The 17769-nt window shown below is 41.2% G+C and overlaps 1 protein-coding gene across 4 annotated transcripts; it reads left to right on the top strand.

Annotated features, from left to right (window-relative positions):
• Positions 1 to 610: 610 nt before the first annotated feature.
• Positions 611 to 17053, top strand: gata2a (GATA binding protein 2a). 4 transcript variants are annotated; one of them, XM_047348754.1, is made up of 6 exons: positions 611 to 870; positions 6135 to 6507; positions 7297 to 7872; positions 11205 to 11362; positions 15053 to 15178; positions 15910 to 17053. In XM_047348754.1, exons 2-6 carry the CDS (start codon positions 6279 to 6281, stop codon positions 16207 to 16209), a joined length of 1389 nt encoding a protein of 462 aa, XP_047204710.1. In that variant the 5' UTR covers positions 611 to 870; positions 6135 to 6278; the 3' UTR covers positions 16210 to 17053. The 4 variants fall into 4 exon arrangements, with proteins under 4 accessions (XP_047204710.1, XP_047204709.1, XP_047204711.1 ...); XM_047348753.1 differs by lacking the exon at positions 611 to 870 and adding an exon at positions 5682 to 5886; XM_047348755.1 differs by lacking the exon at positions 611 to 870 and adding an exon at positions 5683 to 5886 and having other exon boundaries at positions 11217 to 11362.
• Positions 17054 to 17769: the final 716 nt, after the last annotated feature.

Below are 17769 nucleotides of genomic sequence, written 5' to 3'. Positions count from 1 at the left end.
AGTTTGGTTCCAGCTTTAGATAGATGAGTGTCACTTCTAGCAGGCAGATGGAACATCTTGTGTTTGTCAGAGAAAATGTACAAATCTCACCTTCTTAGAACTGATTTTTAAGATTAATCACTATTTCAGTAACACTGTATGGCAGAATTACAATCAGTTCTTAATTTTGTGTTCTTTTTCACAAGACAAAATGACCTTAATAATTAGAATTAGAATGAAAACTAGTGACAATTCTGCTTAAAATTACTGAAATAAAATGGATGCATATTGTTGCACCGATTTCTTTGATTCAATTCTAACAGTTTGTTTTAACAGTGTAATCATGGTGTATTTTACACAGTTTGGCAGAAGAAAGTAGTGGATGATAACTAAGGCGCATGTAAAACAAAATGACTCAACAGAAGCTTTTTTTACTCTTCATTGTAAAACGATGTGACTCTATTGGATCACGTCCTGGGATCAGGTAACCATCCCTGCCAGTTTCCGTGTTTAACTGGGACCCGGAAGACAAGCCGCTGGCTGACGTGCCATTACGTCGGGTTGGGTTGTGTGCCCGCAGCCTCTCTCTCATCCAACCACACAAGTTCTTAGCTCATAAACAGAGAGCTGTGCACAGTGCAGACAGGAGGGAGAGTCTGAGCGCAGCGGGCGAAGCACTGCTCTCTGCCGGCGGATCTTACTGCACAGTTTATTCGGAGACCACTGCCTAACGAAATCCCCGGAACACACGGGACAGGTGTGGACACTTTTTAAACTATGCGTTATTACTTTTGGAGAGGCTGCGCAGTGAATCGGAGGGACCCGATTTCACTGGACTCGTTGTGACTCCAAACAGTAGCCGCACGTTTCGCATCTAGCAAAGTCGAACGGGTAAGACACATCTTTTAACATTGAAAAGCTTAATAAAAAAAATTATATATATATATATATATATATATATATATATATATATATATTTAAAGGGATAAATAATACAACTAATTACTGCTAAATGTTTGCTGAGGACCACTCATACATATATATAAAAAAACAATTGTTGGCAATTTTATGAATTAGGTTGTCTGGTTGCAGGGTTTTTAATATATTTACCCTCAATAATTAATCTCACAAATGTTCAGACACTTACTGACAGTTAAATTATGATCGAATTTATTATTACAATGAAGGGGAAGAAAAATGCTGTATTATTGTCAGCTATATGTAAGAAAATGACTAATATAAAAACATATTCATATAACCTAAATACTTATCTACTCACAACAACAATGGCGCGCCTTGCAGGAGCGTGCGCTTTCTAGTATTTCGCTCTATGTCCGTACATACAGCCAATAACGGGTTTTAATGCGGCTCGCCCCGGGTTGCCTGCGGGAGGGAGAAGGTGCTCCGCTCCTGGAATAAACCCCCTCGATCGTGAAATGGTCCAGTTAGTGTGTCATCAGCATTGTATTAGCGATGACAAAAGTATTCAATTGTCACGCATTTGAAACGCATAATGACATGCGGCGATCCTCTTTCATCAGCAGACAGAGCAATCAAACCCGTACAATGGTGGAGCCGAGGCAGGGGCGGGCTGGGGGTCTCTGCAGACATGCATTGGAGCAAGGAGCTGGAGCGCACACACATACGAAGGCTATTACCTTTTTAGACCCCTTCAAACACCTGATGTCGGATTTGTGTGTATTATTCAAGCAACATGCAATGGCGCCACCAGGGGCGGGTGGGGACAAGAGGCGCCAAATAAATACCAGCCCCCTGTAAATTTGCACACTAGCCCTGATTGATTGGAGATTCTTACGTGCACAATATATTTATGGGTATACATTTATCAGTAGAAAGGACAAGGTGCAGTGACATATTTCTGTCTTTATTCATTAAATTCAGATTGTTGCAACTTGTAAAATATTAAGTGTTTTCATCTATGCACGTTCTAAGTTAGGAATTTTAAATATAACAAATCACAATAGGCTTTTACTAGGATGCAAATCCCTAGCTATAATGTTACCGTAGTTTTCAAAGAGCTTTTAATTGGCAGCAGCATAATGATAACAACATTAAAACAAACTTATGTAGCCTCTCCTTTTAAAAACTTTCTGAAGGAATCCCTGACTGAAGAGTGATTGCAAAATAATAAATAACTTTTTGACTCTCCAGCAAGATGCCCTTTCCTTTCTCTCAAATGTTATTCATCATTTTGTTATTTCTGAAATAAGGAGTGAGTGGTGACCTCTTAGCAGCATCCAGGCCCCTCTCACTATAGTTTTATGGTCTTGTGTCTGGGTGCTTGTGTCTATAACGCCCTCCCCAGTGCCCGGGCTCAATCTAATTAGCCATGCGTAAAGGAGACAATAATGCTTCAGCTGGTTTGTGTCATTTTCTTCTCTCTGGCTCTGCTTATCTTCACAAGCCCCACTGTGGCTCTTCACATAAAGACTGACACACACACACATACACACACACACTTCTAAACAACATGCAGAGCGGGGCAGTGCAGTCACACACCTCCGCTCTGGATAATGATGGATGACCGTGCCCGATGGGAACAAACAGGTAGATAAAGCCAATCCCATTTAATAACGGCACGGATCGAAATGATAATCTTGTTGTTCATTAGCTGCTGCGGACTGTTCCCACTGCTGCTTGTGCAGGAGGCGTTATGAGAAGGATGTGTCCTCCAGTGTAGGATAGGGTAGCATCATGGATCATGGTTGAGACAATACGCTGTGTCCTTGAGAGAGACAGAAAGCAACAGCATCCCCCCTCCACAGCCTCACCTCCGTTACACTCACCCATCTTTTGTTCAAGAGCAGATACAAATGGGATTAATGAAGGTATAAATTACTGAGAGCTAAATCCTGCTGAGTAATCCATTTGGCAAACATACAAACAACAATGAGTATGCTGCAGCAGAACCTCCCGAGCCTTGGCCTGCAGTGTTTAATGCTGCCCAGATAACACAGGCTGACCACTTGGCTTAGTGACACCTTACAGTGTGCATATAAAGTGTCCTTTCACTACAAAACCACAAGATCAACAGCATCAGCAGCCACTCGGGATTCAGGCTCAAACAGAAGGAGCCATAAGATCCTTTGAGGTTCAGCAATTATTCAGTGACATTAAATTCCTGTAAGTAATGCTTTACTGATGACTGATCATATATGAAATACATTCTGTTACAGGACAGAATACAAGGGTAAGAATGTTCTTACCCCCGCCTGCCAAATTCATCCCAGTTTTACCTTCTCTGGAATGCAAGTAACTCTAGACCTTACACTGATGAAACAGACTTTTGGGTTTAACTTATAAAGTTGATGTAAAAATTAGCAAATGTCTTCGGTAAATTGTTAAAGACACTCAGATACATCAATAAAAATCCAAACAACCTTTGCTGTGTACTCACTAAACTAAATTTGATAAACTTCTATTAATTATTCTAATATATTTTTTCACCTGGTTTGTTCTATCATCTTAAAAAGAAACACATCATAAGAGATGGTTTGTGATTAAGTTATAAAACATTACACTGTATGAAGCCCTGACAAAAACTACCCTAGCTCAGTTTGTTGGCATTCCACAGCCAGTTTAGTGACAACACTAATCCAGCTATGGTTTGCTAGCTGGATACAAACTGAAATTCCTGTTCCAATGCAGAAACTTCCTCAAGAAAATACCCCGATTTCATTATCACATTTCTTCCCGTCCTACCAACTTTTCATGGCTCTAAACAAACCATTTTAGACCCCTATGGCTAACCATTTTGCAATATTTTCCATATGTATTTATCATGGCATTGAATAAAAATAATTTTACAAGGAAACAGGAATTTTTAAATTTAAAATAGAATGTTTTTTATGTTAAATGTTAAGCTAAATATATAAAGAAACCTGTGAAGGAGTATAAATTAGAGATGATATAGAAGCATAACTAAAGAATTATTAAACATTTTAAAATTTAGAATCAGGTGGAATTGTTTTGGTAAAAAGCAGGCTAAAGGAAGGCAGACGGAAGCGATATGATATATTAAACGTGAGCACAAAATGTCCTCTAGAATGTGGATAATGTCTATTGGGCTGGTACAAAACATCCAGATGGCACCAGTTCTTACTCAGAAAAGATGGGTATGAAACAACCAAATGACCAAGAACAAGACACATTATTGTCTACTACTAAAAGTCTACTTTGACGTGGACATGGTTCAAAAACCTTGAGGCTGTGTAACTATAAATTCAATGTAATAATTTGTATGTTTAAAAAAAGCTTATTAGGGTAGGGCACCAAAAGTACCTCTAGCACATGGCCCATGTCCTACTAAATCAGGCCCTGTGTGAGTGTGTGGTTTCCTTTAGGTTAAAGTAATTTTAAACTGATCAAACTAAAAAAAAAAAAACAGCAAATGTTGACATTACATGTAGATACGAATGCTTGATTGAAATGTTGACAACTCTAATATCTAATTTTTAATACCCTACACGATTCTTTTTTATAGTGTAATCTTTTTTTATTGCTGCAGCTGCACACAGTCACACTAATTTGTTGATTTTAAGAGTTGACAAGCTCGAAGGGGCCAAACTCATCAGCTCACTGCCCATGGCAACATGCCAGTGATTTAATGACTGACACACACCCACACACATACACACACACACACACACACACACCCGGGTATGATGGCCGCGATAATGACCTGCACGGTGTCATCTCTAAATGAAGGACCTCTTACCTGTTAGAAAATCCACAGGTATCTGACGTCTAACGTCGCCCACTCACTTACTAATTCTCTGACGTCAGATCAAGACGTCAGTGTGGCAATGGTGAAGGTTCCGGGCAACCTCTAATTTTTACGTGTCAATCACGTAAGCGCGCACGCAACCGCACTTTCCAACCGAATATTGCGCATATAAGGTTTTTCCAATAAAAATATAATAAATTCGCACAAATCCCCCCTTATCTGGGTTAAAACTTGCTAGTCATATTACTTTTGAATTGTTCTGAGTTTCGAGTCGTGACGCAGGTGAGGCCTCGCGCCCATGTAGCCCACGGCCTCGCGGCGCCTTGAGTTCAGGCGCACGCGGAGCGGGTTTGAATGGCCGATCCCTGTTTTCACAAGAGGAATGTCCCGCTCCTAATTAAAGACAATTAGGTCGCTCCCTATACAATACATGGGGGCCCAATTTCAGGGGGCCATAAATCGACTCCTCCTCTGTTGGTTTAAGAGGTGCTGAAATCGCTGTTTATTTACACAAGTGTATACGAACAAGAGCAAGTTATTATTATTTTTATTATTATTATTATTAGAGGGCTATAACACAACCATTCAGCAGCTTTAATCACATTTTGCGACTGGATACAAATAATAAGTACAGGTGAAGATTTATAAAAGATCTCTAAAATCATTGCCTCGATGGCTTCATACAGGTGAAGGGAATTAAAACGATTTTCAGATCATAATAATAATGAGCAGGCTGAATTTCCTCCCTTCGTTTGACGTCTGTCTTTAAGCTGTTAAAAACGCTGATTGGTTATAAAAATGTTCGCTCCGTTTGAGGTTCAGGGGAGAGAGAAAGACAGCATAAAGTGGGCTACTGATTGATAAGTCGTTTAGCTTATTTTGTTAGGGTTGTGGGATGAGGGGTGTGGGGGTAGAGAAATTTAAAAGCAAGGAGAAGGGAGCAAGGATGCAGCGAGCCAATTGCGCGCTCCATGATTGGCGCAGACCGATGCTCCACCCAGTCTTGGCTTGATATGGGAATTTACTGGCGCCAGCCGCATCAGTCTGCGCCACATCTCATTAATGATCCCGAGCACTGCACGGATCAAGAGGTTTAACACGTCCGGACTGCGCTGTGTGCATGTGTGTGTGTCCCGTCAGCTGATCAGAAACGGCAACAGGTAGCACATATCCCAAACGAGGGAGAACTTTTTTCTTGCTTTCTTTCTCCTGAGACGGGGTGTGTTTTTGACTTACACACAGCTGTGCTCTTTACTTTATTTTGTTCCCTGCAGCCACCAGGACCCGCTGTAAAGTTTATTTCACGTGTAATTCGATATGAGCAGATAAAACACGAAGGATATTTTGTTTGCGTGGAAGTAGGGATGCAAAGGTGGTAAGTTAACTCTTTGCTCTCATTTCTTTGCAGTTATCACTAAGGAAAAGGGAGGACGCTGGGCTATTTAAGGATTTTATTTCTAAAGTAATCCAACAGCTGGGAACTATACTGTAATAAGGACCGAACTACACAGGCCGAACGGGAGACGTACTCGGAGGAAAAGAGAGCCGAGCCATGGAGGTCGCAGCGGCGGATCAGTCTCGGTGGATGGCGCACCATCACGCAGTGCTGAACGGCCAGCACCCGGATTCCCACCACCACAGTCTGAGCCACAATTACATGGAGCCGATGGCGCCTTTGCTGCCCCAGGACGAGGTTGACATGTTTCTGAACCACTTGGACTCTCAAGGGAACCCTTACTACACCAACTCCCGGGCGAGGGTCTCATACAGCCAGGCGCACGGTGAGGATGGGCTCGGGTTTATTATGACAATACGAAATACAATGAGAACTATTATAATATTCCCTATTTTATTAAGAATTATAAGAAAAATATATTATACTACAGTTTGTGTTTGTATGTCTGCGCACTTTATGTAAAACAACAATAAATAATGGTAATACTAAGAAAAAGTAATAATTTGTTTAAAATGAATACAAAAATAATATATAAAAAAAAACTAAACAAAAATAATGTTTTTTTTAAAACAAAAAAGCTCCTTACAATTCTGAACCAATTCTCTAACATAAAAGGGATTTCTAGCAAATGACAGCGAGAGGAAAGGGAAGTATGTCACTTAACCCCTCCGTGTTGGGGCAGGGGTTCTGCAGAGAGAGAGAGGCACTTCCCGGATATAAAATAAAAACCGCAAATTTACTAATAACAATCTTTAGTCCGAGAGCTGCTGCGGGGGAAAAGATAGCTAGCCTACTGCCCAGACCTGGAGCTGCTTTTATCTACAATCAGCGGGTCTTTATTATTTTAATAACAATGGGGCTGTTGTTATTTTAGAATGACAAGTCCCGTCTAATTGGAAAATAATTTGATCTACAATTTAAAACCATCCTGAACGTTTTATTTCATCTGGAACTAAATGTCGGATTTGAGTCATTTTGACGATTTAACTAGTAAGATCTTTCTTTTAACTTTTCTAACTTATGGGAAGATTGTTCTGCTAGTAAAGTTGTAAAATAAAATGTTTTATATTGTGAATGAATTACAATGAAATAATTACAATATCCTGTATTTTAGCTCGCCTCACTGGGAACCAGGTTTGCCGGCCACACCTCATCCACAGTCCCGGCATTCCCTGGCTGGATCCCGGGAAAGCCGCCCTGTCCGCCGCGCACCACCACAACGCATGGGCGGTCAGCCACTTTAGCAAACCCGGCCTCCACCCCGCCGGTTCCGGCTACCCGTGCAGTAGCAGCGCCGGAACGGCCTCCGTGTCCTCTCTCACATCGGCGTCCCACTCCAGCCCGCACCTCTACAGCTTCCCCCCGACCCCTCCGAAAGACGTATCTCCGGACCCGGGCCCTACCTCCCCGACCTCCACCTCCACCAGGATGGACGAGAAGGACTCGATCAAGTACCAGGTGCCGCTGACTGACGGCATGAAGATGGAGAGCTGCAGCCCGCTCCGCGGCGGCCTGGCCTCCATGAACGGCCAGGCTGCAGCCACGCATCACCCCATCCCGACCTACCCGGCCTACCCCCTCCACACACCCCACGAATACAGCGGCAGCCTCTTCCACCCGGGTAGCCTGCTTGGTGGATCCTCCTCCAGCTTTACGCCCAAATGCAAAAGCAAAGCCAGGTCGAGCTCAGGTGAGTCTCTCATATTTTTGTTCCTCCGCAATATTATCAAATCATTAATCTTGTTGAAACAATTGATATTCAGCCGAAAAGCCTCTTATAGTGTCAGGTTTAGTCGGTTTCAGCGCATACGCGTTTTATTTGGCACAATAATAATAATGGAGTGGTTGCTGTTGTCAAACATGCGGATATAATTGTGTTTGCATTGCCTTCAGGGTTTTTGCATATTTTGTCTGAGCTCAGACGTTAAAACCCTCCTTCTGCAGTTTTCACTTTGGTTTGCTGCTGTGACAGAAACCCCTAATTTCTAAGCTCCATTTCCTCTGTCCCATCTCTTATCTTTCTTTGTTTCGTCTCACTCTTTGTAACTTTAACGTTGGGAGGGGGCAGGGGGAGGAGGGGGTCACTCCAAGCAGCAATCCACCTCAGGATGAAAGCCTTCAATCCAATCACGGTGATTTCATAAAAACATGGGAAGATAAGCTGTAATTTATGAACCAATCGATTTTTCAGGAATACATTTGATTTTACTGTGTGTTTTCGAATGAAAATATAATTGCGCAATTATTAAACGAGACTGAAGACTGACACTACTTTACTGCTCTTTACCACAAACCGCCTAATTGCTTCTTCTTCTCTGTCGTGCCACATACTGTTTTTTCTTTCTGCCTTTAAATGTGGCCTTTACTGCACTTCGAAAATAAAGCAGTCACGACGCCCTGGCTCCTGCCATATCCTGTATACCTCCAAGTGAACAAATCACGACCTCCGCCCCGCTCTCCACAGTCCTAACAAAGCCCAGGCGACATAGTCCTACTGTTTGTGTTTTTAAGCATGGCCTTGGCCCAATAAGTCCACAGTGGACCCGCTTCTCTGTGTAGATGAGAATGCATTTTACAGACCGTTGAGTAATCATCAGCCATGTTTTTTTTTCTTTCAAAAAAATCCTCACGGTGCTCATAATAAAGATACTTTTTTTAAAACTAACATTCTTTGGAACATTTAGGGGAAAAGCAAGAGTTTGTGCTGTGTACTAATGGGCGGCCAAGTAATAATAATGGAAAAAAGTTCTTGTAATGAGTCAGTAATTTCCCCACATTGTTTCGCTTGTTTTCCTTTGAATTAAAAGACAAAAAAAGCATTAGCAGGCTATTAACTAGCGTTATACCAGTCAGTCAGCTATAGAGCAGAACTGGCCAGTTTTTCCCTGGTAGGTCAGATACTAAGAAATCGGGTATTTTTTCCTACTTATTAAATGCATCAAAATAGAGATGCACTGACCAGTCTTTTTCCCTGGAAGAAAAGTTTTACATATTTCCTTCAGGTCAGATCCACTGATTCTCATTTGGAGAGACTACAATTTCATTTTCTAAGACATATAATACATAAAAAACGCAATGTGTTGCAGGTTCTTTGCTAGAGGTAATGTGAGTTAATTAAATCCTTAAAAGTGCATAAAAGCACATGCAGTTGAGGAAAACCGACAGATTTCCATCTTTGGCCAGATAATTTGTGCAACAATTTAAACAGCTAAGGCAGCACTTATTTTTGGCCCCTAAACAGATTAATCAATGACATGTAAAGAAAATGTTGATTTTTTTAAATTTACTCATACTTGCACCATTTTTATTCTATAAATGCATAAACCAACAGCATGCACTTTGCACCAATAACTCCGTCGAATTGGTCCGCTTTTCCTTCATTGGCTCTGATTAGTGATCAACAGGTCTAATAATGTAAATTAGTTTTTTCTTTTTCATATAGTGCATCAAACCTAAAAACTCCCACCATTTTTGGTCAAGAAATGCATAAAAAAAAATTATATATTTCAACGCATTTGTTTCAGCTTAAAAACAACAACAGCACTAGTGAGGGACGTACAATTTGATACATAAATTGAAATAATCTTTCTTCATTTTAAGTTAAACTCAACACTATTACCTCTACCAAAGAACAAGTTGGACATGTTTTATATTTCATAGGAAAAAAATTGGAATTACTCAACATCAGAATGGACAAGTCAGATCTCAAATAAAACTGGTCATTGGTATCGGCCAGGAAAAGCCTGATCGGTGCGTCTCTACTGTTAACAAATTGTTCTAGGTGCAATTGTTCAATTATCAACACTGCGATCTCTCTAAACTACACTTGGGAAAATGCTGGCCACCCGATAAGCGGAGTGAATATGAGCTGTTGTGGCAGGAGAAATGTTATACTGTGACATTTAAAACAAGCTGGGCAGCCTGTGCCCGAGTCAGTAACACAAACATATCTGCTGTACGGCATTAAAAAAGGCCTCTTATCTGTCAAAGTCTCTGCCCGGTGCCCGTAATGGTGATTGACTGTTGCACAATATGCCACAATGACATTTCAGCTGTCAGTACGTACACTTTGCAGTCCTGTGGCTTCCTGTCGAACTGCCCTCAAACCAAGAATTCTTCCCCCATCTAACTTTCTTACGCTCAATGCTTCTTCATCTTTCCCATTTTCTTTTCTTATTTCAACACAAAACGTTGCAAAAAAACCCAGAACACCTCAGTCACTGTTGATGAATATTTGCAGTTTTAATGAGGCATCTTCATTGTGGTTGCTGGACTTGCGAAACATTTAAGAGGAAGGAGAAGGGAGGTCTAAAAAGTTGCATTTCAAAAGGAGAGCCTGGCTTTGTACTCAGGTCAGATTCCATTGTAGAGCAAAGGGTGGGACTTTGGGTGTCGCTGGCTTTATAACAGGAATAATGAGATGGTGCTCTGGGGAAAAGTAGGGATTCTTGAAGCGAATTGTCGGTTAAGCAATAGGCTGTTTGAAGTCAAACCTGTATAGGAGAGATGAGGGCATGGATGGGAGATTAAAAAAGCTGATTTTTACCCACAAAGAATGAGCATTTCTGGTATGAAAACCAGCTAAAAGTCATTATTAGCAGCCAAGTAGCATGCAAGCCTTTCATCAAGCCCTGCAACACTGTCTGCCACATTTAATACCTCCAACCCACTAATGCTTCCTCTCATGGGTGCCTACTGAGCTGATGAATAATGTAGTCCTAATTTGATGGTGTGTCTCATTCTTCCTGTTGGACACCTCTGGACATGCTCTCGCTGCCTTTGGATCGGTTTACACGGAGGTGTTTTTGTCCGTGACAGCAACGCACACTTTGCTACACCTGCACACTGATGCGGACATTGTCCCCAACGGCAGGCAGATTTTCTCTTCATATTACAGTGCCATCTGGGGTCACCCAGCGTGGGACAGTTGCCCAATAGCGCCGGACACCTGCCGGCTGTGTTGCCTCTGACAGAAAGTGAACTTTTTAATTATATAAAATTTCTTCCCTTTTCTTCCTCTTGAACTATATGCAGAGGGTCGAGAGTGCGTGAACTGCGGCGCCACGTCCACCCCTCTGTGGCGGCGGGATGGCACCGGCCACTACCTGTGCAACGCCTGCGGACTGTACCACAAGATGAACGGCCAGAACCGACCGCTCATCAAGCCCAAGCGGAGACTGGTGAGTAAATGACTCTTGCTCTTCACCCAAAGCTTTGGTCCAAGAGCCGACAACCCAAATATGAGCACAAAGCAGATGCCGGCAGCACAATTCCAGGAAAGTTATATTTTCCCTATGATCTTCCTGGAATTGTTTGTCCCTCTCACCCCCGACAATCCGCCTTCACGGCCTGTTTCAATACTGCTACTATTGCCATTGTTCCTGCTATCGTTATTGCTGGTACTTCTGACACTGTTACTGATACCGATGCCCAGGCTGCTTTAGTTAACACCATGATGGAGTCAATGGAAAGCAGGGAGGATGCACAGAGATCTATCTATCTATCTATCTATCTATCTATCTATCTATCTATCTATCTATCTATCTATCTATCTATCTATCTATCTATCTATCTATCTATCTATCTATCTATCTATCTATCTATCTATCTATCTATCTATCTATCTATCTATCTATCTATCTATCTATCTATCTATCTATCTATCTATCTATCTATCTATCTATCTATCTATCTATCTATCTATCTATCTATCTATCTATCTATCTATCTATCTATCTATCTATCTATCTATCTATCTATCTATCTATCTATCTATCTATCTATCTATCTATCTATCTATCTATCTATCTATCTATCTATCTATCTATCTATCTATCTATCTATCTATCTATCTATCTATCTATCTATCTATCTATCTATTGTTTTTTCTTTCTTTTATATGTACCTACACAATTGCTGAGTAAGTTTATGAACTGGGGCACTAAATAGTCATAAAAATGCTCAGGTTCATGAGTATTTTAATGTAATTGTATGTTATTGTCTCTAAAGTTTTAATTATACTGTACTTCCATTTGTTCTGGTTCTGATTCCCATTTGGATCAACTGACTCTAATGAAATATGACAGATTTGAACCCATGATCAAACCAAAACAACTCTAACCGACCTTCTGGTGGTGGACACTATTATTTATTATGCTATTTAGTCCCGTTCACTACAGTAGACAATGAAGAGATTAATTTAATTCATCTTGTGAAAAATGTCTTATTGCCTGGTATGAATTGATGCACGGTCAACATAAAACGTTCTACAGGTGAGCAGGGCTATTTCGTAAAAAAAAATAGCTGGAAACATCCAAAGCTACCTTAGTATAAATGGCAAACAGACACAAATGAAGAACAGGTTTGCTTTTCATCATTTTATGATTTAATTTATCTTACGGTTTTGTTCTATTTTATAGCACAACATTTCTAAATAAATAGATTACAAATACCACTAATACCACTGCTATTAATAATAACAGCAATGAGGTTGCTACCTCAAATTATAGCAGAGGCTGCAGTCTTGGTCAAATTGTTCTCATAAACATTAGCTGGTAATCAGTCTTGCTACTATATGATCTCTGAAGATACTTCTGATTGGCTCTTTCCCCCCCTCCATCTCCTCCATGCCGTTCCTTGTCTATGAAAGCTCCATTAACCCACATTTTCCACTGCCCATGTGGCTGTGCAGCGTTTTGCATTTTCAGCTGAAGTGTTTTTCAGAGTTGTGTTCAAAGGGGCATCCAGTTGTTTCCTATCCGGATATCTGGCCGGCCCAGATAAGGAAGTCAGGCTCCCGGCTGTTTCCGCCTTCACCCGGCGCGCAGCATTCTCTGCGGCCGTGGCTGACATATACTGTAAAAGAGATTATCACAACACTGAAGGAGCCGCTTATGTGTGAAGAGACGGGCCGTGAGGGGCGGCCATTGGAAAATAAATGGATTTATGGTCCTCCTCCTGTTTGTCATTCTCTGCAGACAGAGGTAAAATGTTAATGCGTGGTTGCTTTTTTTTAATTCAAAAAATATAGTTTGTAAAGTAAAAAGCGAGCAGGAATGTTAGTGTACTGCCAACCCTCCTGAAATTAATTAAAAAGGGAAAAACCTGGATGCTGCGTGCAAAAAAAGGAGTAAAAAACCGGAGGGGTTCGTGCGTGTTTGCTTAATGTTTCTCATTATCCATGGAGAATTGATCTGCAGTGGATGCTGGAGCACATTGTCGGTGAGGACTCCGGCTCCACTTACACAACCTGTAGCGTAGCTTTTCCTGGATGAGGGCCCACACTGGGTCCGAACCAGGTTCTCCACTACAAACTGATATTAACCGGATATTTAATACAATGCGCAAATTACATGCAGTGAAAGTTTGGAAATATTTGGATATGTGGAAAAACGGATATTTGTGGAGCAAATTATATATAAATTATTATATAAATTTTGTATCAGTTTCGTAAACGCAGTACTATTTCCTTCCTTCCAGCTTCTATTTCATTGCTGTAAACAAACCACTTCAAAACCATGTATTTAACCACTGCATATAGGTTGACTTCACTTTGCAGCATCTTATGAACTGTTAAGATAACCACTCATAAAAAAGTTAAAATCTCACAAATACATTCATTTCCACTAATAGTGATTCTGTTCCTCTTTGGGCCAGCTGATTCTTATGAAATGACATACTGACCTCTCAACAAACCAGTCAGAGTTCCTCTGTACTGAAAAAATATTGATTGAGGTCCGATAACCACATTTCAATGCAGTAAACAACGATTTGATCGCAGAAAATCCCTTTAAATCCCTTGTCGTTACAAAGTCAGATAGGTCGATAAGAAATGGATCAAAGCTACATGAAATGTTGAAGGTGTGAAATGATCAGCAGCTGTTGACCCAAACCAGGGGATCTGAACCAAAATAAATGGAACCAGGGTGTAATACAGTTAAAAAAAAAAAACAATTAAATTATTTTCATGCATATGTTGCTCAATAATCTATGTAAAAGTGTGACAAAAAATTGGTACTTGAGTATGACATTTATTTTTTAAGGGCACAAAATGACAAAGTGTGTACGAAAAGCAGGAGCAAAGAGGACAAACTTTAAACTTTGCTGTTTACTCAGTAACAATAATGATAATAATAAACAATAATAATAATGCAGCTTAAATGATGCAGTGTCTATATGGGAAATGACGACTCCACAGGTGTCTTTCAAGCGTTCCCTCCAAACACTGAACATCCATGATTGTCTTTTTATTGCCATTTAAGGATGGCTTGTTCATGTTTTCATTTAAACCAAAAAAGTAACTTGAAAACATAGAATTATTGTTACACAGTCGCTCCCATCCAATTTTAGTATAAACAAAGGTCTCGAAAGTCAGGGTCGGTTAGCCCATTTAATCAAATGCAACCCTATTTAAACGTTAATAGTGTTTTTTTTTTTAACTAGACGTCTTTTTATAGACGTCTAGATTTTCAGTCTTTTGGACCAGAGGTTTCTAAAATGGGGGTCAAGACCTAATTTAGGGTCACAGACCAACAAATGTGTGGTCTTGGGGTTTTCCTCAGAACTCAAAGTAAATAGGAGATATTGTTATTTTAAAATCATATTTACAAGAGATAAAACAGTGCTTACAAATAGATAAATAAACTATATGGGTAATGCATTGGTGATGTTGAAATGGCTTACTAATAATACTTGTACAGGTTCACTGTTATTTTGCAGGTTGGAGGCACTGCTTTAGAAAACAGAAACTGTTGTTTTACTATGTCTACCTAAAAATAATTTGCGCAGGTGTTTGTGTCCATACTGACCTGTTCATAGCAAGATAACAGAGCATTATTTAGGATGCTTACGTTTTCTATTTCTTGTTTTAGTCCGCCGCCAGACGTGCAGGCACCTGTTGTGCAAACTGCCAGACCACCACCACCACCCTGTGGAGGCGCAACGGGAATGGAGACCCGGTGTGTAATGCCTGCGGCCTCTACTTCAAACTACACAACGTGAGTGAGCTTAGACAGAACACACACACACACACACACACACACACACACACACACACACACACACACGCACACACACACACACACACACACACACACACACAAAAGCTTTCATCCAAGTGTGGAGTTTTGGGGTGAAGGTGGTGCTTAACTGGTTAAGTGGGCGGACAGTGTGTATCGATTTAGGAGAGTGCAAGCAGAGCCTGCTCACCCTGACGTGCAGAACCCACACCGGTCGTCTCTTTTTATTAATCCATCGTTGTTTCAATGGGGGGCGTTACTCCCCGGAGAGGCTGCTGGGTGGGACTGTCATTCAGTGTAACGGCGTCGGTTACACTGATGAGGATTTGTCTGAGGCAGCTCCTTTCACACACAGCCTGTCCTCATCCCCATGAATTCATATTGACCGGGAAGGTTCTGTTTGGTTCAGACAATTAGACAAAAGCTAAAAAACGCCCCTGACTGGCCTCAGAATGCAGTAGTGTGGATATGCAAAACAGCTGCTCATTATTTATAGGGTTTATTTTACACTGGTGCAATTCATAAAAGGCAACTGCCATGACAGAAATGCATGTACATGATAATTGGGAGTGCAGCGAGTGAGAGATTCCGGCTGACATTTTCAGCTGAGGTTAACAGCAAAACAACCTTGAACCACAACAATGTCGCATTCACACTGTTAGAGCAGCTTTTGTATGGCATGCCTTGAGCTAATGTGCCACTCTCAACAGGTCAACAGACCCTTGACCATGAAGAAGGAAGGCATCCAGACACGCAACCGCAAGATGTCCAGCAAGTCCAAGAGGAACAAACGGGCAGGGGACTGCTTTGACGAGCTCTCCAAGTGCATGCAGGACAAGGCCTCACCCTTCGGCGCTGCGCCTGGCCTAACAAGCCACATGACCCACATGGGTCACCTTCCCCCCTTCAGCCACTCGGGACACATGCTGCCCACTCCCACGCCCATTCACCCTTCATTCGGTCACCCGCACCACTCCAACCGGTCGCCGGTCTGGGCAGAGCCTCACTGAGTCTCTTTCAGGACGCAGGAGCCACCACATCTCCATAAACACTAAACAGCAGACATGTGTCGTGTACAGTGGTTGGCTGGAGTGTAGCGGCTTTGAGTTAGACCGAGTAACCGATGGTCGTGGGACGCCACAGCCTCGCTGAGGGCACGTCGCAGACTTTTGCAGACTCTATAAAGAGCTAATGCAATGAGGGGGTTTGTCTGTCCCAGGGTGAGTGGGGCTGGCAGGAGAGGAGTGAATGGAGATGCTTGTCATTCTTTTTGCTTGTTTTTACTAAGTCACTTTGGTACCCACCTCTCCCTGACCCTGTAACAGGAGACTCCGGAGAGGGCCAAAAAACAACCGCTGTTTCTCACCTCGTGATCATATCGTCATACTGCGAGATATGTGCACCCCATCCATCCCCGCACTGTTGTCCAGAACTGCCATGAACACACAGACAGACTCCTCAGTGCTGGCAGCTGTCTTACATGCAGAACCCCTTCAAGGAACCAACGAACCAGAGCTCTCCCCACATGCTGGATTGTGCACCACAATGCTCACCTGTTTTTCATAACTGTTTTATGAAAAAAAAAAAAAAAAAACACAACACAGTAAATAGAATGTTTATAAATGCTTAATTGCTATTATTGTTGTTATATTTGATGTTATAATTATTGCTACAATAATTTATTTTCACTCTTTAAACTTTCACCAGACACACATGGAAACATATGATTTTAATTACATGGTTATTACGCAAAGAAAAACACTGACCTGTCTTGGGTGAATAAAAGTCCCTGGGCTGTACGTTTTTATCATTTTTTCATCTCACAAAGAAGAGAAAATAAAGTTTAATACTGAAGTACCGTGTGTCTCGACAAATTCTTACTGCTCGCAGATGTATGTCCTAAAAAAGTTAAGAAAAACAATTCGCAAATGAGTATCTACTGTCTTTAAAACAGGTGTGATTGTCCAGGGTTGCTTTGCAAAAGTATTCACACCCTTTGAAAATAACTTAGTGGGATCATATTTGAAAAAGCAAAACAAATTAGTGCACATTTTCTCAACTGGGAGGTTAATAATGAATGAATTTTGAAAGTTAATTATAAAGAAAAAACATTAAAACAATGTTGTGTATTGTATGTTTCCAGCCCCGTTGCCCTTACATGAAGTCTTTTTGGGGTATTTCCAAGTGTACTAGTCTTACACATCAGAGATTGAACTTTATGCCCATTTTTCTTTGCAAAATAGCTCAAGTGCAGTCAGATTGTATGGGGAACATCTATAAACAGCAATTCTTATGTCTTGTCACAGTTTCTCAGTTGGATTTAGCCCTGGGTCTTTGACTGGGCCATTCTAACGCATGAATCTTTTTTTTATCTAAACTATTCCATTGTAGCTCTGGATGTGTGTTAAAGGTTGTTGTCCTGGTGGAAAATAAACCTCCAAATACAACCTCGGGTCTTTTGGTCAAGTCTTTCACAGCCTCTAACAGGTTTTCTTCCAGGATATCCCTATATTTAGCTCCATCCATCTTCCCATGAACTCTGACCTCCTTCCCTGTCCCTGCAAAAGAAA

This window comes from Girardinichthys multiradiatus, chromosome 20 (assembly GCF_021462225.1).
Source record: "Girardinichthys multiradiatus isolate DD_20200921_A chromosome 20, DD_fGirMul_XY1, whole genome shotgun sequence".
NCBI classification, from domain to species: Eukaryota; Metazoa; Chordata; class Actinopteri; order Cyprinodontiformes; family Goodeidae; genus Girardinichthys; species Girardinichthys multiradiatus.
Note: the sequence above shows the minus strand (reverse complement) of the source record. Positions and strands in the feature narration are given on the sequence as shown.

Coding starts and splice junctions, on each gene's coding strand:
- gata2a (XM_047348754.1), top strand. CDS start 6,279: ATGGAGGTCGCAGCGGCGGATCAGTCTCGGTGGATGGCGCACCATCAC. Junction 6,508..7,296: donor CTCATACAGCCAGGCGCACG/GTGAGGATGGGC, acceptor CCTGTATTTTAG/CTCGCCTCACTGGGAACCAG. Junction 11,363..15,052: donor TCAAGCCCAAGCGGAGACTG/GTGAGTAAATGA, acceptor TTCTTGTTTTAG/TCCGCCGCCAGACGTGCAGG.